Source organism: Helianthus annuus, chromosome 5 (assembly GCF_002127325.2).
Source record: "Helianthus annuus cultivar XRQ/B chromosome 5, HanXRQr2.0-SUNRISE, whole genome shotgun sequence".
NCBI lineage: Eukaryota > Viridiplantae > Streptophyta > Magnoliopsida > Asterales > Asteraceae > Helianthus > Helianthus annuus.
Window position 1 is genome coordinate 173551301 of NC_035437.2, and position 24951 is coordinate 173576251.

Consider the following 24951-nt stretch of genomic DNA (forward strand, 5'->3'; position numbering starts at 1 on the left):
AAGCCAAGTGGATGGCGAATTGAGGCAATTCTCATCAGTTTGTCATTTTGTTTGTATAGTTTACTGCTTTATTTTTCAAATTTTCCCAGAAAATCAAAATTTGAAATACAATTTTGATTTTAGGGGGAGAAAAATTTTAAAAAATTAGAAAATTTGAAAAATTCAAAACATTGAAAAAATCAAAAATGAGTTTTGTTGAGACAAGAGGAAATGATAGTAAATCATTGGACTATCACAACACGCTAAAGAAATGGAAAGTTAAAATGTGATAAACGGTCTCACTAAAGATGTGACGATAGGCTCAGGTAGACTAGTAGATTTGCGATAACGACACAAACTTAAATGAAAAAGCCTAGTTCTAGTGGGAAACATGATTGAAAGCATAGTACTTAGTTTTGTCCTTCTTGACTGTGTGCCTGCTCAGTAATCGCTGAATGCTAAAAAAGCATAAAAACCGGTCAGTTTGTGAACTTTCACAACTTGCTGAAAAAGCCACTGTGATTGTGCATTTCATTTTGCAAAGATTTAAACTTGTTTGATTTCTTTATTTTGTTTAAGCATTGGACATCCTCTGCGTATACGTGAGTATCGACTTGGATGTTAATGCCTAAACGTTCTGCTTTATTTTCTTTGGTGTTTCGTTTAAGCTTTGGATCGCCTCTGCGTATACGGGAGTATCGACCTGGTGGTTAAAGCCTAAACAATTTCAACTTGTTTTATTTTCTTATTTTGTTTAAACATTGGACTTTCTCTGCGTATACGGAAGTATCGACCTGATTGTTAATGTTTAAACATTCTGCGTTGTTTTTGCACAAATCACAGTTGATCAAAGTTTAAAGGCATTACTTGAGTCAGTGTATTGCATGATGAGGGGATATGCTGAGATTGTGGGGTCCATAAGAATGTAGTGCATAATTAATATACCTTAAACGTATCGGTAAGCATTTCGAAAGTTTTTAGATTGAGTTTAAGTGGATAACAATATCGTCAATCTATGTGAATTGTTTAGAACTTAAAACGATTAAAAGCTTAATGGTGCTTGTGATATGTCTAAAAAACTGATATGATCCTCTTTCGCAAACTCACAAAAATAATGTTTGTACATATTTCATTTCTACATTTAAATTCTGTTCTTGCATTTTAGTTTACATTTTGTAAAATTCAAAAAGATTTTCGACAACTGATGGTGAAGAGCTGATTTTCAAAATTTAAAGGCTAAACATGACGAGCTGATGGTTTGGATAATTGATTTGAAATGTTTTAGATGATTCATTAAGTTGAATCAGAGTTTAAAATGTTTCAAATTTTTGATAAGCCCTTAAATGAGAAAATTTGTTTATGAGTGTTTGAGACGTGTGTAGGTGATAGAAAGGTTTCTGATCCTGTTGCTACGGAAAGCCAGGAGATGCATCAGAACCTGAGAAGAGCTTAATCAGAAAAAAAGCCAGGATGTAATTTCAAAGGTGATAACAAATTCCAGACAGCGATCCCAGCTTGGTGAAAGGGGGAGTTTGACGAGAGTTAGAGCCATAGAAAGATCCGGGTACATGATTCCAGGAAAAATTCCTGAAGAAGACCGATCAAGATTGAAGAGTTGTCATGTTGAAGACTCTCACTGAAGATTCTGTCAACATTCAAGGGGGAGTCTGTTGGTGCAGTTGTCTGTCGACTTCATCTTCGTTCGAGTCTTAGATTAGATCTGATAAATCAGTGCACGAAAATCAAGATAGTGGAAATTAGGAGTGATTCCGCTCGAAATGACATAGTGTACTTTCAAGCGAAATCTCAAATGCCCTGATTCCGCTTGAAATAGTTTGTTCTGATTTCGCTCGAAATGAAGGTTGAGATTCCGCTTGAAACATGTTCAAGCGGAATCAGAAGGTCTATAAATAGGACAGTCCGAGCGGAATCAAGTTAGTTAGTTCAGTTGTGATTTCCGACGGCGAAGCTCCGTCGAAGTGTCTCCGTGTCTGTAATTGCTTTCTGATCAATACAAGAGACTATTAAAAGTGAATTCAAGCTAAACAAAGACAGAATCAATGAATTCCGCCTCTGATTATGTCTAAGCACTCTTCTGATCGACTCGTTAGGTCGTTTTACGATCCTACATATGGAAAGAATAAGCAAGATTTGAGCTTAGTGCTCAAATCTTGAAACGAGTCAAATAATTATATGCTCGTTCGGGTAACAAATGCGTAATTCATAAAAGCTAAGAATCCGGGTTAAGGATTTTGGATTAATTATGTAGGTAAATATTTTACGGTCATTTAGAAACAAGTTTGAAGTGAATCAGATGAATATCGGAGAAGTTATGGAGTTTTACGTAAAAAGGACAAAACAGGAAAAAGCTGCAGCAACGTTGTGCTGTAACTAGGGGTGCAAACGAGCCGAGCCTGAGCTCGACCAGGCTCGAGCTCGATTAACTTATGAGAGCTCAGGCTCGAGCTGGCTCGATTCTAGCTTTGTTTTCAATGCTCGAGCTCGGCTCGTTTGTATTTTCTCAAGCTCGAGCTCGGCTCGGGCTCGACTCGTTTATGATCTATTAATTAGTATATTAAATAAAAATAATATAAATAATAGAATTTTTAGGCTCGCGAGCTCGATGAGGGAAGCTCGGGCTCGGGCTCGTTTACTAAATAAACTTATTTTTAGGTTCGAGGTCGGCTTGTAAACAAGTTTAAATAAGCTCGGCTCGTTTACACTAAGGCTCGATAAGGCTCGACGAGCCTAACGAGCTTCACATGCGAGGCTTGAGCTCGGGATCGATAAACAAACGAGCTTTGTTTTAGGCTCAAGCTCGGCTCGGGCTCGATAAGACTCGACTCTTTTTGAGTTTTTTCTCGAGCCGATCTCGAGTAGCTCGTGAGCTGCTCGGCTCGTTTGCACCCCTAGACGTTAGGGGTGAGTAATAACTGAACCGTTAACCGTAACCGAACTGGAAATCGACAAAACCGAACCGAAATTAACCAAAACCGAATTAACCAAAAATTCGGTTATTGGATATTTTTGTACCACTGGTTAACCGAAATTAACCGAACCAAATCATTTAAATCTTCATATATTTCTTGCTTTTAAACCTCCATTTCTTGTTTTATACTTTCATTTCATGTCTTTATACTTCCATTCTATTATTTATACATAAAATTCATGTATTTATATATCCATTTCATGTATTTTTACTAGTGTGCAGAAATCGGATTAGGCGGTCGATTAATCGGCGCCTAGGCGCCGATCGGAGGTCCACCGCCCAGATTATCCCAAATCGGTCAACTTAGGCGGTAAAAGTCAAAATCAGTAAAAAATCGTCTGAAATTAAACTAGTCGATCAAAAAACAGGTCAAAATTAGATCATAATGGGTCAAAATCGAACCGAATCTATCGAGTGGAATGAGTTCTTACCTCGATTCGAACCAAAATCAGACCTGCATCCGTATCCATTGTTCAAAATAGAACCACATTGAAGAACTAATTGTTTAGATGGAGCGAATTTGGGGATTAGGGTTTGTGTTTTGTGTTTGTATCTGATGAACGATGAAGAACGACATATGATGAATGTGGGCAAGGGATTAGGTTTTATTATGTTTGGGTTTTTTAACATTTAACACCCCTCTATCTTTCACTAATTTACATATCTTTCCCAAACTTTATTTATATATAAAATATATAAAATTAACTCTATATTTATATAAATTTGTAAAATTATATATAAAAAGTCCAATCCGATTAATTCCTATTAATCCCGATTAATCCGTAGGCGGTACCTCACCACCCGATTAGCGCCTAGCGATCTCTACAACATTGATTTTTACCCCCATTACATATATTTCTAAACAAAAAAATTAGCCAATGTTTGGTTATTAACTGAAATTAACCGAATAAATCGAGCTGAAAACCGACGAATTAACCGAATAAACTAAACCATTTAACTGATGACTTCAGTTATCGTTACAAATAATGCTAATAACTGAACGGAACCAAATCAAACTGTACACACCCCTAATTTTGATTATTATGAATTCTCAAACCACTTTCGCAAAACAAACACTTAACCAAACTTATTATCCAACTTAGTAATTAACTATGAGTAGAGGGACTACTTTGCAATCAATAACAACCCTAAAAATCTCCTAAACCCTTGTCTTCCTTTGTGTATATACATACATCAGTCGTTTCTTTCACTCCTCAACGCTACCTTCCTCTGCCGCTTCCGATCAACCACCACCCCTCAAAGGTTCAATCTTTATTCATATTCTTCAATCTTTTTCAAACTTTTATCTTCATAAGTTGATAAAAATCGAATCTTTATGTGTTACAGTTCATATCGATTCATGCAACAATGGCTTCATCTTTAGATATCACAGCAGCAGACCTCTTACAAGTATGTCTGTTATATTCTTCTGTTAATTCTTCTGAACTATATAAAGCTTATTATTTATACTTATTTAATATTATTTATACTTATTTAATTTATATAAATTTTTTAAACAATTTCAGGGATCAAAAAATTATAACTTTTTCTTGCCTAAACCCTTACCAAAAAGTAGAAATTCCCATTTGCTTTTTGGTTCATCTCATTGTAGAAAAAGCCCTAGTGTGAGAATATGCAGTAAAGGTGTTCGACGAAATGCCTCTGAGAAAGTCAAAGCTGTAGTTTCAGTAGATACACAAGGGTTAGGGAGTGTTGAGGATTTGGTCACTGAAAAAGTGATTCATTTCTTCAGAACTCCATTGATTCAAGAAAGTGCGAGTTTCGAGTTACTCAAGTCGGTTCAGACCAAGATTTCTGATCAAATTGTGGGGTTGAAAACCGAACAGTGTTTTAATATCGGGCTTGACGAAAGCTTGTCGAGTGAGAAGCTTTCGGTCCTCAAATGGCTGTTACAAGAGACGTACGAGCCGGAGAATTTAGGGGACGGAAGTTTTATAGGTAAAGAGACGAAAGAAGGGTTTAACACAGTGGTTGTTGAAGTCGGGCCGAGGTTATCGTTCACCACAGCATGGTCTGCAAACGCGGTGTCGATATGTCAAGCGTGTGGGCTAACGGAAGTCAACAGATTAGAACGGTCAAGGCGGTATCTGTTATACGTTAAGGCTGACGGTGAACCGCTTCAAGAAAGTCAAATTCTTGACTTTGCTGCAATGGTGCACGATAGAATGACCGAATGTGTTTATCCCGATAAGCTTACGTCTTTCAAAACGAGTATAGTTCCCGAAGAGGTGTATTACGTACCTGTTATGGAAAAGGGGAGACAAGCGTTAGAGGAAATTAACCAGCAAATGGGTTTAGCGTTCGACGAACAAGACCTACAATACTACACTAAGTTGTTCAAAGACGATATTAAGCGAGACCCGACGAACGTTGAGCTTTTCGATATCGCACAATCGAACAGCGAACATAGCCGGCACTGGTTTTTTACCGGGAAGATTATCGTAGACGGTGAACCTATGGATAAAACGCTAATGCAGATTGTAAAGAGTACGTTAAAGGCTAACCCTAACAATTCGGTGATCGGGTTTAAAGACAACTCGAGTGCGATCAAAGGGTTTCCGGTGAATCCGTTACGACCTACGCATCCTGGTTCTACGTCTTCATTAACCCCGGTTGGGCGTGATCTTGATATCCTGTTTACTGCGGAGACCCATAATTTCCCGTGTGCGGTTGCACCGTACCCCGGTGCGGAAACTGGTGCCGGAGGGCGAATCAGGGATACACACGCAACGGGTCGAGGATCTTTTGTTGTGGCGTCAACCGCTGGGTATTGTGTCGGGAATCTTAACATTGAGGGGTCATACGCTCCATGGGAAGACGCGTCTTTTGAATACCCGTCGCATTTAGCTTCACCGTTACAAATTCTCGTTGACGCAAGCAACGGTGCGTCAGATTACGGTAACAAATTCGGTGAACCGTTGATTCAAGGGTACACACGAACATTCGGAATGCGGCTTCCAAGCGGGGAACGGCGGGAATGGTTGAAACCGATCATGTTCAGTGCGGGTATCGGGCAAATCGATCACACCCATATCACAAAAGGCGAGCCTGAAATCGGGATGCTGGTTGTTAAAATCGGGGGGCCCGCGTATAGAATCGGAATGGGAGGTGGTGCTGCGTCGAGTATGGTTAGCGGTCAGAATGACGCTGAGCTGGATTTTAACGCTGTCCAGCGTGGCGATGCTGAGATGGCACAAAAGTTGTATCGGGTTGTTCGTGCGTGTATCGAAATGGGTGAGAATAACCCAATTATCAGCATACACGATCAGGGTGCAGGCGGTAATTGTAATGTCGTTAAAGAGATCATTTATCCCGAAGGTGCGACAATCGATATTCGAGCTATTGTTGTCGGTGATCATACGATGTCGGTTTTGGAGATTTGGGGTGCGGAATATCAAGAACAAGATGCGATATTGGTCAAACCCGAAAGCCGTAGTCTGTTAGAGTCTGTTTGTAAAAGGGAACGGGTTTCGGTGGCGGTTATTGGGGTTATTAACGGTGAAGGTCATGTACGGTTAGTCGACAGTTACGCACCTGAAAAACCACCAGCTGTCGATCTCGAACTCGAAAAAGTTCTCGGAGACATGCCGCAAAAAACATTCGAATTCCATCGTGTAAACGATAAAGTCGAATCACTCGACATCGCTCCCGGGATCACGTTAATGGATTCGCTTAAACGCGTGTTACGATTACCATCCGTCTGTTCTAAACGGTTTTTAACAACCAAAGTCGATCGCTGCGTAACGGGCCTGGTCGCCCAGCAACAAACCGTCGGTCCGTTACAGATCACTCTCGCTGACGTGGCGGTTATCGGCCAAACATTTACCGATTACACAGGCGGCGCGTGTGCGATCGGGGAGCAACCGATTAAGGGTTTACTCGATCCAAAAGCGATGGCCCGTTTGGCGGTTGGTGAAGCGTTAACGAATCTTGTTTGGGCTAAAATCACCAATTTAAGTGATGTTAAAGCGAGCGGGAACTGGATGTATGCTGCTAAACTTGACGGTGAAGGTGCGGCGATGTATGACGCGGCTATTGCGCTATCGGAAGCTATGATTGAACTTGGAATTGCGATTGATGGTGGTAAAGATAGTTTATCGATGGCGGCTCGTGTTTCCGGTGAAGTGGTTAAAGCTCCCGGTAATCTTGTAATCAGTGCTTACGTCACGTGTGATGATATAACGAAAACCGTTACACCTGATTTGAAACTTAAGGATGATGGAGTTTTGCTTCATGTTGATTTGGCTAAAGGAAAACGACGGTTAGGTGGCTCTGCTCTCGCTCAGGTACTTTTTTTTAGAGTAAACTTCCGTTTTGCTCCCTATGGTTTGTTCACTTTAACGGTTTTGCTCCAAACCTTTAAAAATAGCCATTTTGCTCCCTGATGTTTCGGTTTTTTTGCCAGTTTGCTCCCCGCCTCTAACTCATCCAAATTGTTTGTGTTTCCATTTTGCTCCCCGCAGGGAGCAAACTGGCAACAAAACCAAAACATCAGGGAGTAAAATGGCTATTTTTAAATGTTTGGGGCAAAACCGTTAAAGTGACCAAACCACAGGGAGCAAAACGGAAGTTTACTCTTTTTTTGTTTTTAAAGTTATGGACGGAAATCGCAGAAGTGGCCAAACCTTAGGGACGAAAGTGGCATTTTACTCTCAATGTTTAATGACTTGGGTTATGTAATGGGTCAAATAAGTTATAGTTTGCAGGTTGAAATGATTCGGGTCGACCCAAAATGCTCTTTTTTTTTTCTAAAAAAAATTATTTTTGCAGGTGTTTGACCAAATTGGTGATGAATGCCCAGATGTCGACGATGTTCCTTACCTCAAAACTGTTTTCGAGGCTGTTCAGGATCTACTAACAGCTGAATTAATCTCAGCGGGTCACGATATCAGTGACGGTGGTCTTATCGTCGCGGTTCTTGAGATGGCGTTTGCCGGAAATTGTGGTGTTCAAGTCAACTTAAATTCCAATGGAAAAAGCATTTTTGAGACATTATTCTCGGAAGAACTCGGTCTTGTTCTCGAGGTCAACAAAGTCAATGTTAATGAGGTGACCGCGATACTTGAAAACCGTGGTGTCTCTTCGGAAGTTGTAGGACAAGTAACCGCCGAGCCGATGATTAGTTTAGAAATCGATGGAGTGAAACATTTAGATGAGAAAACCGTCGATCTTCGTGATATTTGGGAAGAAACCGGGTTTCACATCGAAACGAAGCATAAGTTAGCTGCTTGTGTAACCGCAGAAAAAGAAGGATTAAAGAACCGACACGAACCCGCATGGAAGCTAACTTTCACTCCGAAATTCACCGATGAAAATTACATGAACATTGGTACCAAACCGAAAGTGGCTATAATTCGGGAAGAGGGTAGTAACGGTGACCGTGAAATGTCGGCTGCGTTTTTCGCTTCGGGGTTTGAGCCGTGGGATGTTACTGTGTCGGATCTGTTAAACGGGTCGGTTTCTCTAAGCGGGTTTCGGGGTGTCGTGTTTGTCGGCGGGTTTAGTTACGCTGATGTGCTCGATTCCGCAAAGGGGTGGGCTGCTTCGATACGGTTCAACCCGTCACTTTTAAACCAGTTTCAAGAGTTCTATAACCGCCCAGACACGTTTAGTCTCGGGGTCTGCAACGGGTGCCAGCTCATGGCTCTACTGGGCTGGATCCCGGGCCCGAATGTCGGTGGAACTTTAGGATCCGGTGGTGATCCGGCCCAGCCCAGATTCGTACACAACGAATCGGGCGGGTTTGAGTGCCGGTTCACTAACGTGACAATTAAAGAATCGCCAGCGATAATGTTTAAAGGGATGGAAGGCAGTACGTTAGGCGTTTGGGCCGCACATGGTGAAGGAAAAGCGTATTTTCCCGATCAAATGATTTTCGATAAAGTTTTATCGTCCGACTTGGCTCCGGTAAGATACTGTGATGATGACGGAAAACCGACGGAAACGTATCCGTTTAACTTTAACGGATCGCCGCTAGGTGTGGCGGCAATTTGCTCGCCAGATGGGCGGCATCTGGCTATGATGCCGCACCCTGAGCGGTGTTTTCTGATGTGGCAGTTCCCGTGGTATCCGAAGGACTGGGATGTTGAAAAGAAAGGACCGAGCCCGTGGTTGAAGATGTTTCAGAATGCTCGAGAATGGTGTTCGTAAAAAGTCGCGATTTCGTTGATTCAAGAGTTTTCTTGGTGAGAATGATGCAGACATTATAGTTTCTTGAAGGGTTTAATAATTTACATAAAAGTTGTCATGCTATGAACAGATGTCTGGTTTGTCAACTGCTGGAGATGTTTCTTATTTTCGGACACTTTTTTGTCGTTTTAGTCTTGCCTTTCGAGTTTCAAGTGCTTTGTCGACTTATTTTTCGACTTGTTCTTTAACAGCGGCTAAATTTAGTCTTACCTTTCGAGTTTGAAGGGTTCATCTGGCCAAGATACCGTCGAAAGTACCACAAACACTACCTTGTAATCTCTTTCCTAATACGAAAACTGTTAATAAACTAGTCAATGTTTTTAAACTGGACAGGCGCCAAACTAACTGTTTATCCGCTCAACCGACTGGCTTTAAAAACCAATTGGCTAGTAACGAGAGAAGCCACACATCGCTACATTGCAATTTGTCTTCTCTATAAGACCAGGGGGTGTGGTATACCGCCCCTGGCCAACTCAGCAAGTTTGGCGCCCTATAGCACCCTTCCCCCATTTCCCGGCCACCAAAGGGGGTGCTATGGCATGTCTCCGCCAATGGGTTAGCAGGCGTGAAAGAGGAGAGAGAGAGAGTAACAACCAATCAGTTGTCTTTTTATTTTTTGATTTTTTTTTCTTATTTTTTACATATAGTAAATGGTAGGGCTGTTCATAAAGCTCGCGACTCGTAGCTCGGCTCGAAGCTTGCTCGAAAGAAGCTCGAGAAAAACTAGCTAAAAAAACTCAATTTGAGATGACGTGAACCAAGCTGGCTCATTTTGTAACCAAGCCCAGCTCGAGCTAAGCTCGGCTCGGCCCATGGCTCGGCTCGTTGGTTCGTTCTTAGGCTCGTTTAACCCCGACGTAAAGCTCAAGCCAAGTTTAACCGCCTGAATTAATTTCGAGCTTGAGTTCGACCCCACCCTTGCTCGACTCGTTTACAACCCTAGTAAATGGGGGCTTTAAAAGGCTTTATTTCACACCGTGCGAGTTAACAATAACCCCGCTCGATTACGTGGCGTGATAAAGCCCCTAGGGGCTTTATACCACACCACCCGGCCTAAGCGACATAATTATGTAAATTTAATAAATTAAACTTGATATAATTATAAAGCAATAACATGTAAGTTATAAAAAACATATGTATCATGTTAAGTAATTTACTTTCACCTTCATAAACTTGCAACTATCTTCAAAAAGATTGCATACCACTCACTAAGGTATAAACCATCAACCATGCCCATATAACTTTCCGATAGCTACAACGACGGCAGTGCCATCGTCACCGGCGGAGACAGAGCATTAGCCGTCCCATTATCGGTCCAATTCGTTTCACCCCAATGCCAAAGCATACTCTCCCAAAAACAAAACTCCTCGAAACAAGTCGTCAAACGCGAATCTTGAATCTTAATCTTCCAATGCCCATCCGAATAATTCGCTTTCTCCGCTTGCCGTCGGTCCCACTCCAACGCCGCCTTTTGCTTCGATCTAAGTAAGCAATACTTATGCAAATTCTCCGGCATCGCATCGTGAACCTTCCACCACCTCGTATGCGCAACGTCGCTAGCAAACTCCTGGATCTTTGCCACGTTCCAGTTGCAATCGTAGTCTCGAAAACACAACCATGGCTTTAAACCGAGATAATGAAGAACGTACAGAACCGGTGGATCCGATCCGAACAGTCTCGTCTTCATTTCCTTCTTTTCCGGCTCGTCACCTTCCCAAAAATGCTTCAAAAAGTTCATGTGTTTCGGGATCCGATGCCACCACGTGAAAATCTCGTTTAAGTACCCTTGATCTCCGCCGTTATACGATTCAATCTCGTTGATATGATCCATTAACAGCCTGAAAGTACAATTCGACGGTTCGACCACCATCACACCGGAATTAAACAAAGTGGCATTGTTCCCGGTAGCCGTAATCTCCGGCATTTCAAACAAGAAATCGATGTTTCGAAGGATAAGTAAATCCGCATCGATGAATATGATCTTATCGTAATCGGTTAACTGCCATAAACGAAACTTGCTGTAGTTAAATTCGTTATACGCATCCTTTTCCGCTTTCGGGTTTCTAATTCTTTCGATCGTATGGACTTTCCATCCCGCAGCCTCCAGGCCTTCCCGGTGGTAATCGCTTATCGTGTTGTCGACGAGTATGACTAAATCGCGGTTTGACCCCGACATCCGGATGCTTTGCGCTGCCGCAATCGCCCCGCATACATAAAAGTGAGCCGAGTGTAAAATGGTTGCGTACGCTTCTCGTTTCGGGTTTCCCAAGTATCGATAATCTTTGGCGTTAAGAGGAACCGAAAGCTCACACGACCCGACCGGAAGCTGAACCTTCTCCCGCAACTTGTTAAGGTCGGGTTCGTATAACCAAACATTCCCTTTACGTACAACAAGCTCTTTGCACGTAAACAGATTCGGAACCGGGAAACAATCCGTCACCAAAAGCACTTTGACCGAACGACGGCCTTTAGATTTAGCGGCAAGTCTCGCAACCGCAAGTTGTAAATGCAAACGGGCGACGTCTCTCGACCAATCACGCGTCTTTAAACACGGAAGCTTTACTGCTATCAAATCGATTCTCGGTGTTTTTGGAGCGTGAATGTTTGGTAATTCGGGGCATACGGGAGCGTCAAATTCTTCTTCTTCGTCGATCCATTCGGGATACAAGTCTTCCCAAGTGACGGTTTTAGTGACGGAATCGAGGTGTAGGGCGATATGCTCAGCGTCCGGTATTATCTCTTTCCATTGGTTGATTTCGGTTGCGTTGAAGTTTAGTAGACCTACTCCTTTGTATTCGTTTGTGTCTGGAAGGTTCCGGATTATTCCAGAGATATGGTTCCAGTTGACTTTTGAATGGGATAAGTAGCGGTCATTGTCTGTCGGAGAATTCTCGTTTGTCCATCTTTCTACCAAACTAGCCCTGTGTGCAAACGGAAAAATGAAACGGGTCAAAACAGATAAAATGAAACGGGTCAAAACAGACTGGGTTGGACCAACACTTTCATGTCCATTTTTATTAGAATATCTAAATCAATATTAGATTATATATTTACAAATATTATTTATAAAAGAGTAAAATGCCATTTCTGTCCCTAAGGTTTGGCCACTTTTGCGACTTTCGTCCAAAGGTTTGTTTTTCCGCATCTGGATCCAAAAGGTTGTAAATCGTGCCATTTTCATCCAGCTCGTTAACTCCATCCATTTTTCTCCATTGAATGAAGGGCATTTCCGTCTTTTTAGACATTTTTTTCTTAAAATAAAAAACACTATAAATGTCTAAAAAGACAGAAATGCCCCCATTTAACGGAGAAAAATGGATAGAGTTAACGAGTTGGATGAAAATGGCAACATTTCAAACCTTTTGGATCCAGATGTGGAAAAACAAACCTTTGGACGAAAGTCGCAAAAGCAGCCAAACCTCAGGGACGAAAATGTAAAATGCCTGGTTTCACTATGTACCAACTTTTCAAATTAGACCCATTTGGCCCGTTATCGACACATTTTTAGAAAATATAATGTACCGAGATCCTGAACGGGAAGGGCGTTCTGTGTTATATACAGCTGGCGAGTGTAGGAGTGTGAAGAATGCTCCCAATATTATAATTATCAAAACGAGCTTTAAAGTAGAAAACTTGCAGCTTGCGTTTCGGTCCTGATTAAAACTAAGATACGGCCTTTCACCATCTCTAAAGGCTCTACTTCCAAAAGACCTTTTTTTGCTTGATTCTTCACTGAAAGATAGAAAATTTAACTACGTTAAATAATATGCATAGAGTCCCTATTAAACAAACTTGAAAATTTCAAAATGGTCATATATCATTTCTTTTAGAGTTAATTGCCATTTTAGTCCCTGTGGTTTGGGTCATTTTGCCAGTTTAGTCCAAAGGTTTCATTTTTAACATCTGGATCCGAAAAAGTTTCATCGTTGCCATTTTGGTCCAACTGACTTAACTCCATCCATATCTGTTAAAGCTGCCAAGGGCATTTTTGTTAGATATGGATGGAGTTAAGTCAGTTGGACCAAAAAGAAATGACAAAAATGCCCTTGGCAGCTTTAACAGATATGGATGGAGTTAAGTCAGTTGGACCAAAATGGCAACGATAAAACATTTTTGGATCCAGATGTTAAAAATGAAACCTTTGGACTAAACTGGCAAAATGGCCCAAACCACAGGGACTAAAATGGCAATTTACTCTTTCTTTTAATATGTAATACATATTGTTACACACCTTATGAAGTACACAAGCAAACCAATGATGCCCAAATACCGATTAATTTTTCAAATACGTACTTATAAATTACATACGGAAATAAAATGTAATCCTATTTGAATTATGTCAAGAAAACCACATATGTATAACCATAGTTATCGATAGCGAACAGCGACAACGTACCTATATGCTACGTAGCGAGAGCGATGAAATAGCGCCCGCTATTTCGTGTTTAGTGTTAGTTTTATATATAACGTTAGTTTTATACCTTTTATGTATAAATTTATAAGTTTAAGGACCAAATGTAAGCTAGTGAAAATAGGGGGGGTTAAATGTTAAAATACACAAACTAATTTTACACTTTCTATGTAAATTTTACAAGTTTTAATGACTAAATGTAACCTAATGAAAGATAGAGCGGTTAAATGTTAAAATCCATAACTTATTTAACCCTAGAAAGGCTAAAACGCAACAAAAACGCAGCCGTTCTTCTTCTTCATAGTTTCCAGCAAGTTTCCGGCAAGTTTCCAGCAAGTTTCCGGCAGAAATTGCCGTCGGAATCCGCAAGTTTCACGCTATTCAGCGCTATACACCATATAGCGACCATGTCTCGCCTCGACACGCTATTCTCGATAGCGGTCGCTTTGGCCGCTATCGATAACTATGTGTATAACTCCCAACTTTTTTTTGTATGAATTTGAACTATTTTCTCGATTTAGCTAAAGGCTAATGAACTATCAATGGTGACATAAGCCATGGTATCTACTACAAAACTTAACTTTTTTTTAGTTTGCGTTTCTCAGTTACTTGTACAACAAGTTTGGCAAGAGTATATGATGTTTCTTTCTGTTTAGGTACACCACTTCTAGTGTCTTGGAATAACAAGCACAAAGATCCGACACTCGTACTTTCTAAATGTAAAAACTAATGCAGCAAAATTTATCATCAACTTTTTATTTGAACAACTATCAATCTAACACTCACATCTAGGGCTGCAAACGAACCAAACGAACACGAACAAGACCTTGTTCGTGTTCGTTTGTTAAGAAATATATGTGTTCGCGAACTGTTCACGAACACTTATCGAACGAGATTTTATGTTCGTGTTCGTTTGTTAAGGAAATGAACTTGTTCGTGTTCGTTTGTGTTTGTTTATTAATTTTAGACAACGGACAAAAACGAACGTTGACGAACACAAATGAGCACAAAATAATGTTCATGAACACAAATAGAAACAGACGAACACAAACAATCGTTCATAAACAGAATATATAATACACTGACACTTATTAGATATTTAATTTGTCAGAATTTTGAGATATTTAAATAAATACAAAAAATTAAAAACACTAATGAACTATCGAACACAAACGAACACGTTACCAAACGTTCACGAACATAAACGAACGAACACGACCTCTATTCATGTTTGTTCATTTAACTAAACGAACGAAATTTCTTGTTCGTGTTCGTTTGTTTAATAAACGAACGAACACAAACAAACTTCCCGCCAAACGGTTCACGAACTGTTCGCCGAACGTTTGGTTCGTTTGCAGCCCTACATCAACCCTAAAGTTGAAGCATCAACCATTCAATCCATTAAAATCTTGTATTTATGTTAGGGGACGATGATAAAGTTTAACATACATGCTGAAACCGAATGAAAACTTAGAACCACACAAGTAAAAAACTATTGACTTGCACAATCTTAAGTAACTTAACCTAGTCCCACCTGAACTTTTATAAACTCAAATTGTCAAATCTCCAACTCTAAGCAGTTAAAGCGGTTCAAAATCGAATAGCGGTCAAGGCCCGCTATATGATATATAGGTTATAGCGGTGGTATAGCGGTGATATAGCGGTAATATTTACCATGCATATTTTATGTATTTTTATATATATTATATACATATACCACTAATTTTATATTTTTTATATATAAATTCACAAGTATGAGGACTAAATATAAACTAATGAAGATGGAGGGGGGTTATATGTTAAAATACCCAAACTTAAATAACCCTAATCATCCCCACTTTCATCCGTTTTCCCGCTCCCCTTCTCTTCTTCATCAGGCATAGTACCCAGTTATCTCTACAATGGTTCAAAATCATGGAGCAACAACTGATTTTTGTTCGAATTAAGGTAACAATTCGTTTCACTTAACCGATTTGGTCAAATTTTGACTAATATCTGATCCAGTTTTGACCGATTTGGTCCGATTATAGGCGACTTTTGACCGATTTTTTTCAAACTTTGACCTAATCTGACTTTGACCACTATACAGGTTTCCAAATAGCGGCAAATAGCGGGCTATAGCGTCGCTAATAGCGGAACCGCTATGAGCCACCGCTATTTGGACCGCTACAAACCCAGACGTCCGCTAACCGCTATAGCACCGCTATAGCGCCGCTATTAACTGCATAGCTCCAACTATCAAAAGTTAGCTTAGATAAGATAATAACCACTTATTCACTTTGATCCTAATAACAATACTGTAACCCCTCTTAAAAACTAGCAAGATCAAGTTACATTTTAAACCCAATTCCACTTTGATCCAAATAAAATCAGGTTAACAAAATCAACTAAATAAAACAACAAATATGCAAAAAAAACGAACAATTCTTCTCACAGACATTTTCACAAACACCTGGTGTGCACTTAACCACAACCCATGATTTCATATATAAAAAGAGTAAGAGATCTACTTGGTTACTGAGAGACGGTGTCTGGGCTCAATTGCAGTGGGCGATGCACCGAGAAGTCCTCTCATTGCAATCGAATCAGTTCAGCAGAGCTGCATCTGCGATCTACACAAGAACTTGAAAATGTTGACCCCCCAAAAACGATTTTAGGGCAGAATTTTGTACAGTGAATTGGGATCTCCGATAAAAAGAGAGAATTTACAGCAACAATGAGGAAAAACTTTATTGATTGATTTCGGTTCAGCGTTGAAAGGTTTATGACTCTGTATCAATGTTGTTAGTTAAAATTAAGGTCAATTTGTATAAATGTTACTATGTTATTGATGTGTTACAATAGTGGCCCTTGAACAATAGGTTTGTTTACATGAGTTATTAGGCTACACGGTATGGAGGAACGGCCTCCACCGTCTTGGACCGGCGCTGGGCCAAACACCGTGCCGCCACCCCCGTCGCCGTCCAGTCATCGTCCTCTCCGTCGGTATTCCGACGTCCAGGACGGAGCAAAACAATGGGTCCCCCCTCCGTCGCCGGTTTGAACACCGTGCCGCCCCCTCCGTCTTCATCCCGTCGCCGGCTTCATCTCCGTCACCATACCCACAAGCCTTATATGTAGGTTTGTTGAATAAATCCTTAACCCAATTAACAAATGGATCGGTTAGGGTGCGTTGGTGTCAATGTTTTAAAATCCGGTTTTTATATCGTACCAGATTTGCTTCAAAAACGGTTTAACCGGGTGTATCGGGCGGTTCAACCGGGTGTACCGGACGGTTTAATCGGATGGTTCAACCGGTATAACCGGCTATGTTGAACCGTTTTTTCAAAACATTGGTTGGTGTTATTTACTTATTGCGCTTATTCGAAGTATATCGATTCGGTTCATAAAATGAATTAAAAATAACAGACGTAAAATGAGAAAACGGTTGTGTGTGATGGTGGTTGGTGGAAGAGGAATGATGCGGTAGGAGGCGATGAGTGGTGGTGTACGAAGGTTGTTAAAAAATGTGGGTTAATGAGAATCAATAGGTGGATGGTGGTGGTTTTAGGTCAATCCGGAAGGACCAATGAAACGAGTGTGAGGGTTATGCTTTTTTATATTTTTTTTATCTTTATGATTTTCTTTAAATTGTGTTTTCGTCGGTTCACAAAAATGTAAACAAATAACGTAAGAGAGGAATTGTTAGGGATTGAAATTTAGAAAGTAATGGTTAGGGATTTGAATGACAAAAGGTAAAAAATAGAAGAGTGTTACAAACAAAAAAAAAAAACAAAAAAAAAACAAAAGAAATGAAACAGAAAATTTAGCCAAACTCAAAAGTCTAATTAAGCATATTTATTCTTTACACTTAAAAATCACTATCAAAGTCGTTAAAATATTTCTTTCAAAATCTTAGAAGAGTAAAATAACAACAACAACAACAACAACAACAACAATAATAATAATAATAATAATAATAATAATAATAATAATAATAATAATAATAAACTTGAAGAAGGTACATATGCAATGGTTGACTTCTAGAAAGTCAAAATATTAAAAAAATGAAAACTACAAGTAAATGGGGAAAGTTCATAAGAGTATTGGCTGAGGGGCGTGGGTTCTGGCGGTGAAGAGGGTTTAATGCTGGCTACACCATCCCAGCTCAGCGTTGGGTTTGGTATTGTCCGCTTGGCGTGGAGATTGTGCCTGGCGTGGAGTGGAGGGACTGGGTGATATGACAGGCTGTGGTTGGCTATTTCAAAGTAGCCGTTGGGGGTAGCCGCTATGCCAAACAATTTTTTTTTTTAAATTACATTTTATATCTATAAATACACAACCCCAAACCATATTCTTCACCCACAACCACACCAAAAAAAAAAAAAAAAAAAAAAAAAACGAAGGTAAACATGATGCATTGGACCGAGGAGGAATTTTTTTTACGGAATTAGTTTGGTAAGATCCTAAAATCTTGTAAATGGTCTCAAGAATATAAGTACTTGGGTGTCTAAAGGGTTTGCCTATTTATATAATCTTAAAGAGAATGGTCGGTGGCTGTCACATCAAAGCCACCGACCCATTTTTTTATATATATTATAGTAACATGTGAGTTTGTAACAAGATGAGAGATGGATGTATTGGTTAAGGCTTTGCTTATGTAATCAATAGACCCAAGTACGATTCTCTTCCATTCCATTTTTTTTTTGATCTATTTTTTGTTCATTTAGTAGTCTCAATACCTTTTTCTATTCTATTGTTTTTTTATTCAGCACGTCTTCTCAACTTTTTTTCCTTTTCTATTTTCTTTTATTTTTGTTTTGTTTCTTTATTTTTTCTTTTCCTATATACATTTGTTTATTTATCTTTTCTTTTCCTGTATATATGCAAATAATAAATATATGTAGGTATGTATTTAGATATTTGTTTTGTGTACGACTATCCACTTTCTAATCCGTATTTTCATTATTTAGCTTTAAAAAAAAACTATAGTTTCACATGGTTATTTTTAAGTACGTGTCGTTATAAGTTCACGTTTCGACGTAACTTTTCTCATGTATTTTTTCGGAAACAAGTCGGGTCAATATAATGCGTTTCATGTTTATTTTTATGGGTGACTATAAATTTATGTTTCAGTGTAAACGATATAAATTCACGTTTCGACATAATTTTTTTCGGAAACAACTCTGGTTAAGTATAATACGTTTTCATGCTTATTTTTGCGTATGATTTTGGTTGGTCTATGTTTTGACGTAAATTATGTTTGGAAACAAGTCTGACTCTGGTCATTCGACAGTATAAATTCGAGTCATTGATTGTTGATGTTGATAGGTCTTGATTCAAATATAAGGATGATGTAGTGCTTATATAGGTTATAGAGAGTTAGATCGGATACGTCGAAACACACATTTTCATATAATTAACGCATCACATAACGTGTCCTTAACTATAAACAACTAAGTCGTTGCCGCCGCAACGCGCGGCCTATGACAAGAATCTAGTAATGAAATGAAAAGGCTGAGAGTTTGATTCCATTGGAGTTGTGGTGCACACCTTCTTATTTTTTAAGCACGTGAGGTGATCTCATGGCTGTTATCAAAATATTATGTTTAAATTGTCTATTAGTTAAGCCCTTAACTGAGCGTTGCTTTTTCTTTATTGCTAAAAGCTATATAGTTCTACAATGTTGTTTTGTGCTTTTGGTATAACATGTTTTTTGTTGAATCTTGATTGATAACATGATATATTGCAAGGACGAGTTGCAAATATGTCATTTGGAACAAAAGAGTGTATAACTATTGAAACAAGTAGAGCAGGTGGCTTTTAAAAGCCTAAGTTCTTAGTTTGACTTTAGGTGTATACTTTCAAATGCCTAGAAATATTCAATTATAACTCTTCAAACGTGTTGCGTCAAATGACATTAGGAAAAAAGAGTATCTCGCCGCAAAGCGCGGGCGAATCCACCTAGTATATATAAGAAGAGACATATTATTAAAAGTTTCAAAATCCGGGCTTCGCCGTGGTTTGACTAAATAAGAGCTAAGAGACAATTTAGAGAATAACAACGCTAGCACACACCTCTCTATGTGAAATATGATTACATGAATATATGATAGCCCAATAACACCTGCACGATATATTATAAGATGACGATAAAAAAATACACATTTACGCCATAATAACTAATAAGGTGACACACAATATGTGGAACACATGAAGTACAATACATTTATAGAAAGTCAATTGGATTACAATAAAAAAACACATGCATTTATTTTCTTTTAAAGAGAAATGGGTCATTTAGAAGAAGTTTGCATGAGATGAACTATCTTCTCCAAATTAGCCACTGATGAACCAGAAGGAAAAGCACATGCTTCCTCAGCCTTTTTCTTCAATTCAACACTTTTCTTCCTCATCAAATTTCCTTTTTCCCCTTTCATCAACTCAATCACTAGCTTTTGAACCTCATCACTCTTTACTTTGTTGTCAATCTCCATGGAGATACCCCACTTGTTGCAACCCAGCCAACAATTCGCTTGTTGGTCACCAAAAAACGGCCAACAAATCATTGGCACTCCGCTAGAAATGCTTTCAATTGTCGAGTTCCATCCACTATGCGTTAAAAACCCTCCTATTGCCGGGTGGTTAAGGATATGTTGTTGGGGGCACCAACCTGCCAAGAACCCTCTACCGCTAATCTCCGCCAACAGTTCAGGTGGAAGAACAGCAGCCTCATCAACCACGAGGTCAGGACGTATGATCCACAAGAATGAATAATTACTTTTCGCGAGTCCCCATCCAAACTCAACCAGCTGTTGACATGTCATTACTGTGATGCTACCAAAATTCACATAAACAACCGAAGATGATTCTTTCGTGTCCAACCATTTTACACATTCAGACTCTTCTTTCCAGAGGTTTGATTTGAAGGATGCTACACCTTTGTCTACGATCGTGTTCTCGAGTAGATGTAAAGGGCCAATTCCATAGCAAGGTGCAAACTTTGAAGAGATTGCGTTTAAAATATCACAATCGAGTTCATCAAAAGTATTAAAAAATATGGCAGAAGCTGATTTTGCTCTCTCTATTTGTAAACAAAAGAAATGAACCATGATTTCATCCCCTGGGTTGGTATATCTAATCCAAGGAGGGATATCTTTTAGACGTATACCATTCATGGCAGGTATACAATCTAGAACTGTATCCAAATAACCATTTACTAAATAACTCGAATCTGTAGATGAAAGAAAATGATTTTCAAGTTAATCTTCCAGAAAAAATAGTCTATGAAAAACAAAGCTAATATGAGCAGTGTTGTACTTTATAACTACATATGAGATAACATCCCAACATTGTTTGAATCAATCTAAGTGGTCATCCAATTTTAATTATGTACAATAGTGTGCTTACATAGATTATCATGAGATGTAGAGTTATGTCAGCACTAATGATAGTTGAAAAGTAATAACTAACAAACACCTAGGTTTGAAGGCCTTGGGTTCAAGTCTTCTGGACGACATGATTAAAGTAATTCGCCTTAAAAAATAAAAAAAAATAGATAAATAAACAAGAAAAAGTAGTTTCGCAACATCGCAGCCGCAGTGGATTTTATTTATTTATTGAAAGGCGAATTTCCTTAATGCTGATGTTTGTTGGACTCGAACTCAAAACCTCCAAACTTAATTGTTCCTAAAGGTTTTGTATTTGCCAACATGCCACCAACTCTATTGGTCGACACAATGGATAAGCATTAAGAATTTAAGGGAGATTTTAAAATTAATTAGCACTAATTCTAAGTAATGATTAATTACTAAGAAGCAAAAAGTAATTAAATAAAATTGGTTAAAAATTAATAGGGTGTGTAAATTCGGATATGCGGAGTTTTGACACATGTTTTACATTAATAAAAATCGAAAAAACAAATATTGATACTGGTTCTAGGAATACTAAGACTGGTACCGATGTTGTTCGGTCATTATACATTTGGTTCAATCCGATACTAGTTCTTGATATATTTTACGATACAAAACTTTTTTTTATTTATAATGGTCTCATTACACAAAAGTTGTATAGTGTAACACAAAAAAAAGTTGTGCATATTGATTGAAAACATAAACATGAATATCCATACCGATACCGATAATACTAATATTGATATTGATATTGATGTTTCTCATTCTGTATCGAAATACTCGATATACTTAGGATAACTAAAATATTTTAATTTGAATACAACTTCATTTTCAACAACAAATATATCGAAATGTTGAGAAAACTAAATTAAACACTACGTTTTCGATTTTTTTAAACTAACGCACAAAAGTTATTAGAGAAGAGATAATAAGAAATCTTAAAAGATACTTAAAAAGCTTGAGTAAGGCATATTTTTAATCATTTTTAATATTTTCAATTGTTTTATATGTTATTGATGTTTGAAAAGAAAAACTTATGTAGTTCACGAGATACGTGTGTGTATATATATAAGGTTAGGATTGTATGAAGATTAGTAGGCTAATTGAGAAACATTCTGCATCATATGTTTTCCCTAAGTAAAAATATAAAAAAATGCAACTTTTTTTTTGGAAAATCGAAGCTTTTTCTATCAGTTTTTTTTATATATATAAATATATGTATAGTTGATAATACAAATGTGTATATTGTCAATCTTTAAATATACATATATGTATATCCGTGTTAAAAGTGAAATATAAGTATTTTACATCTATGTTTGATAATTTACATATAAGCACAAACGTGTATAAATGATTATAGATATATGTATGTAAAAAAAGATTGTGGTCCTAAATATGTTTTTTTTTCTAGTGTATATATGTCTAAAATACGTGTTTAAAGTAGAAAAATAAGTATCGTACATATATGTTTCATAGTATACACACATGTATAGTTTAAGAATTGGCAATATACATATATGTATATATTAAAAAAAACCTCTTAAAAACATGCGATTAGATTTTTTGCTTGGAGAAAATGTATGTTTTAGAATTTTCTTGAGTTTCTTAAATAGGATGTATTTCTTTTAAGATTCCTAACACACACACACATGATTCAAATCAAGGGAAAATCCTTGCGAGCTGTGAGAACTTGGCTTTTCCGTGATAGGTTTGCCCCTATTTTTCACACCACTAGATTAAAATATTACAAAGACGGCTGTAAAAAAATAAAAAAAATAATTTCGAAGTGGTGTTTTCGGACCCTTACAGCTGCTGTACTTTTTACAGTATTTATGATTGCTGTAAATAGAAAAAAAAAAACGTTTTTTTTTTTTTGGAAAAAAATGACTTTTTAGGATTTTTGATAAAAAAAAAACTTAAAAAAAAACATTTTGTAAGACTGAATTCTCTAAGTTATCACAATCGGCATAAGTTTTCATTTTACCCTAACCATACACACACATATATAGGATCAAGATCAAGGGAAAAGCACTCCGAGTTGTGAGAACTTTGAGAACTTGTGCTTCGCATGCGAGTTTTGCCCCCATTTTTTTCACAGCGCATGATTAAAATGTTTAGAAAGACTGTCGTAAAACAAAATTTCAAAATGGTGTTTTTCGGCCCCTTACAGCAGATATAAAAAGGTGATAACATAAGCATGACAACAGTTTTTATAGTATTTACGATTGCCGTAAATGATTTTTTTTTGGAAAAGTTGATTTTTTAGGATTTTTGGTAAAAAAATTTTTTTTTTGAAAAAACCTTTTGTAAGACCGGGTTCTATAAGTTCTCACAACTCGTATAAGTTTGCATTTTACCCTAATCTTAAAACACTAGGCTAATTGTGAAACTTAAGAAACATTCTGAACCACATATTTTGTCTACGCTTTCCGTAATATATACATATGTATAATTTAAAATTAACTATAACATATGTGTATAATTCAAGATTTAAGAATATACATATACGTATATAGCCAATTTTAAACTATACATATATGTATATTATAAAAAATTTAAGGAAATGTTTGGTTTAGAATATTTCTCAGATATAGTGGATTTTTCTTAGGATCCTACCATATATATATAATACAATAAGTTGTAGTGGACTAGTGGTTGTCCCTGGATTTTAAGTTGCTAGTGTTTTCTTTTGACCAAACCCTAAAATTAGACAAAACCTTATTGTGAAGTTGTGTTTTATTTAATGATGTATGCAACAAAAATACAAATTAATAATTCATTACCTTTAAGGGGCATCAATCCCTTCTCCAAAAGATTTGTGAATTGATCGATACATAATAATGAACCTGCTCCACTGGTCCAAAACATAAATTCCGGAATACCCAATTCAGAAGCAGCAGCGAGGGTGAAGCTCATAAGCACGTCAGCCACTATACAAGTCACCGGTGAACTAGAAGTGTTAATTTTGGTGACTAGAGTCTTAAACGGATCCAAAAGATTTTCTTCAATGGCCCGTGATAGAGATGGGACGTCTTGGGTGGCGTCAAGGTTTTGTGGCGATGGTAGACCGTCAGGGATGGCCTCGAACCGGAAGGAAGGGAGGCCACGTACGGCTTGAGGACCCTGAGATCTCACGATGCGTTGGTGGTTAAACTCGGTGTTCACGAAGGTGATAAGAAAGCCTTTGGAATGTAGGATTTTGGCTAGCTTTAACATGGGACTAATGTGACCTTGTACTGGAACTGGTATGCACAATGCATGCGGCTTCTTTTCTTGTTTCGAACCCATGAAGTTCTCTCTTAATTATACACTCAACAATAATATGCAATGGATACTAACATGTATCAATAGATTATTTATAGACTAAGATAATTTTTAAAATACTATGATATTCATGTGATGGAAACATATTTTAGATATTAAGCATATAATATATCTGATTATTTTGTATATTTTGTTTTATAGTAAACTTGCGGGTCAAATTTTTATATTGCTAAAGTAACTTATATGTTATCCTTATACATGCATGCATGTTATAGAAAATCAAAACATCAAAATAAAGTAAAGATAGGTTATCGTTTAACTTGCTTTTAATTTTATTTTCTATCATATAAATAAAAGTTAATAACGCATAGCAAAAGCAAGAATAAACACACAGATATAACTCTCAGTTAACTTTGATAAAAAAAAGACTAAATTGCATAAATCAACCTTTATGTTATACCTAAACTTTACTTTATACCTTTCAGTATGAAATCGACAAAACTCAATCTTTATGTTCATGTTTTTTTAACATTCTATGACCTTTATAACTAACATCGTCCAAAAACTCAGTTAAGTTACCTCACATACTTTGCATGTGAGGGTACTATGGTCTTTTATAATATAAAAGTTGATTTGTGCAAAAAGATTATTTATAACATAAAGTTTGATTTGTGCAAAATGTTATTATATGTGTAGTAAAATATTTT

General features: G+C 37.8%; 3 protein-coding genes across 4 annotated transcripts; 1 reads left to right on the forward strand and 2 right to left on the reverse strand.

Annotated features, from left to right (window-relative positions):
- Window positions 1-4123: 4123 nt before the first annotated feature.
- LOC110942221 (probable phosphoribosylformylglycinamidine synthase, chloroplastic/mitochondrial) lies at window positions 4124-9366 on the forward strand. The gene is made up of 4 exons (XM_022183972.2): window positions 4124-4231; window positions 4316-4378; window positions 4495-7275; window positions 7760-9366. The coding sequence occupies exons 2-4, from the start codon at window positions 4337-4339 to the stop codon at window positions 9137-9139; spliced, it is 4203 nt and encodes a 1400-aa protein (XP_022039664.1). The 5' UTR covers window positions 4124-4231; window positions 4316-4336; the 3' UTR covers window positions 9140-9366.
- Window positions 9367-10244: 878 nt separating this feature from the next.
- Window positions 10245-16385, reverse strand: LOC110942223 (putative UDP-glucuronate:xylan alpha-glucuronosyltransferase 3). Of its 2 annotated transcripts, XM_022183973.2 has the most exons (3): window positions 16100-16384; window positions 12701-12910; window positions 10245-12099 (listed from the first exon to the last, which is right to left on the reverse strand). In XM_022183973.2, the coding sequence occupies exons 1-3, from the start codon at window positions 16162-16164 to the stop codon at window positions 10431-10433; spliced, it is 1944 nt and encodes a 647-aa protein (XP_022039665.1). In that variant the 5' UTR covers window positions 16165-16384; the 3' UTR covers window positions 10245-10430. The 2 variants fall into 2 exon arrangements, with proteins under 2 accessions (XP_022039665.1, XP_035846317.1); XM_035990424.1 differs by lacking the exon at window positions 12701-12910 and having other exon boundaries at window positions 16100-16385.
- A 3296-nt stretch (window positions 16386-19681) lies between these two features.
- On the reverse strand, window positions 19682-24311 carry LOC110942224 (7-deoxyloganetin glucosyltransferase). Its single transcript, XM_022183974.2, has 2 exons — window positions 23764-24311; window positions 19682-20802 (listed from the first exon to the last, which is right to left on the reverse strand). The coding sequence occupies exons 1-2, from the start codon at window positions 24266-24268 to the stop codon at window positions 19865-19867; spliced, it is 1443 nt and encodes a 480-aa protein (XP_022039666.1). The 5' UTR covers window positions 24269-24311; the 3' UTR covers window positions 19682-19864.
- Between the last annotated feature and the right edge of the window lie 640 nt (window positions 24312-24951).

Excerpts from the sequence above, each read along its gene's own strand:
- LOC110942221 (XM_022183972.2), top strand. The coding sequence starts at position 4,337 with ATGGCTTCATCTTTAGATATCACAGCAGCAGACCTCTTACAA. Across the intron at positions 4,379-4,494 it reads CAGCAGCAGACCTCTTACAA|GGATCAAAAAATTATAACTT; the intron begins GTATGTCTGTTA and ends AAACAATTTCAG. Across the intron at positions 7,276-7,759 it reads GTGGCTCTGCTCTCGCTCAG|GTGTTTGACCAAATTGGTGA; the intron begins GTACTTTTTTTT and ends TTATTTTTGCAG.
- LOC110942223 (XM_022183973.2), bottom strand. The coding sequence starts at position 16,164 with ATGAGAGGACTTCTCGGTGCATCGCCCACTGCAATTGAGCCCAGACAC. Across the intron at positions 12,911-16,099 it reads CACCGTCTCTCAGTAACCAA|TGAAGAATCAAGCAAAAAAA; the intron begins GTAGATCTCTTA and ends TCTATCTTTCAG. Across the intron at positions 12,100-12,700 it reads CCTTCCCGTTCAGGATCTCG|GGCTAGTTTGGTAGAAAGAT; the intron begins GTACATTATATT and ends GTTTGCACACAG.
- LOC110942224 (XM_022183974.2), bottom strand. The coding sequence starts at position 24,268 with ATGGGTTCGAAACAAGAAAAGAAGCCGCATGCATTGTGCATACCAGTT. Across the intron at positions 20,803-23,763 it reads GGGATTGATGCCCCTTAAAG|ATTCGAGTTATTTAGTAAAT; the intron begins GTAATGAATTAT and ends TTTCATCTACAG.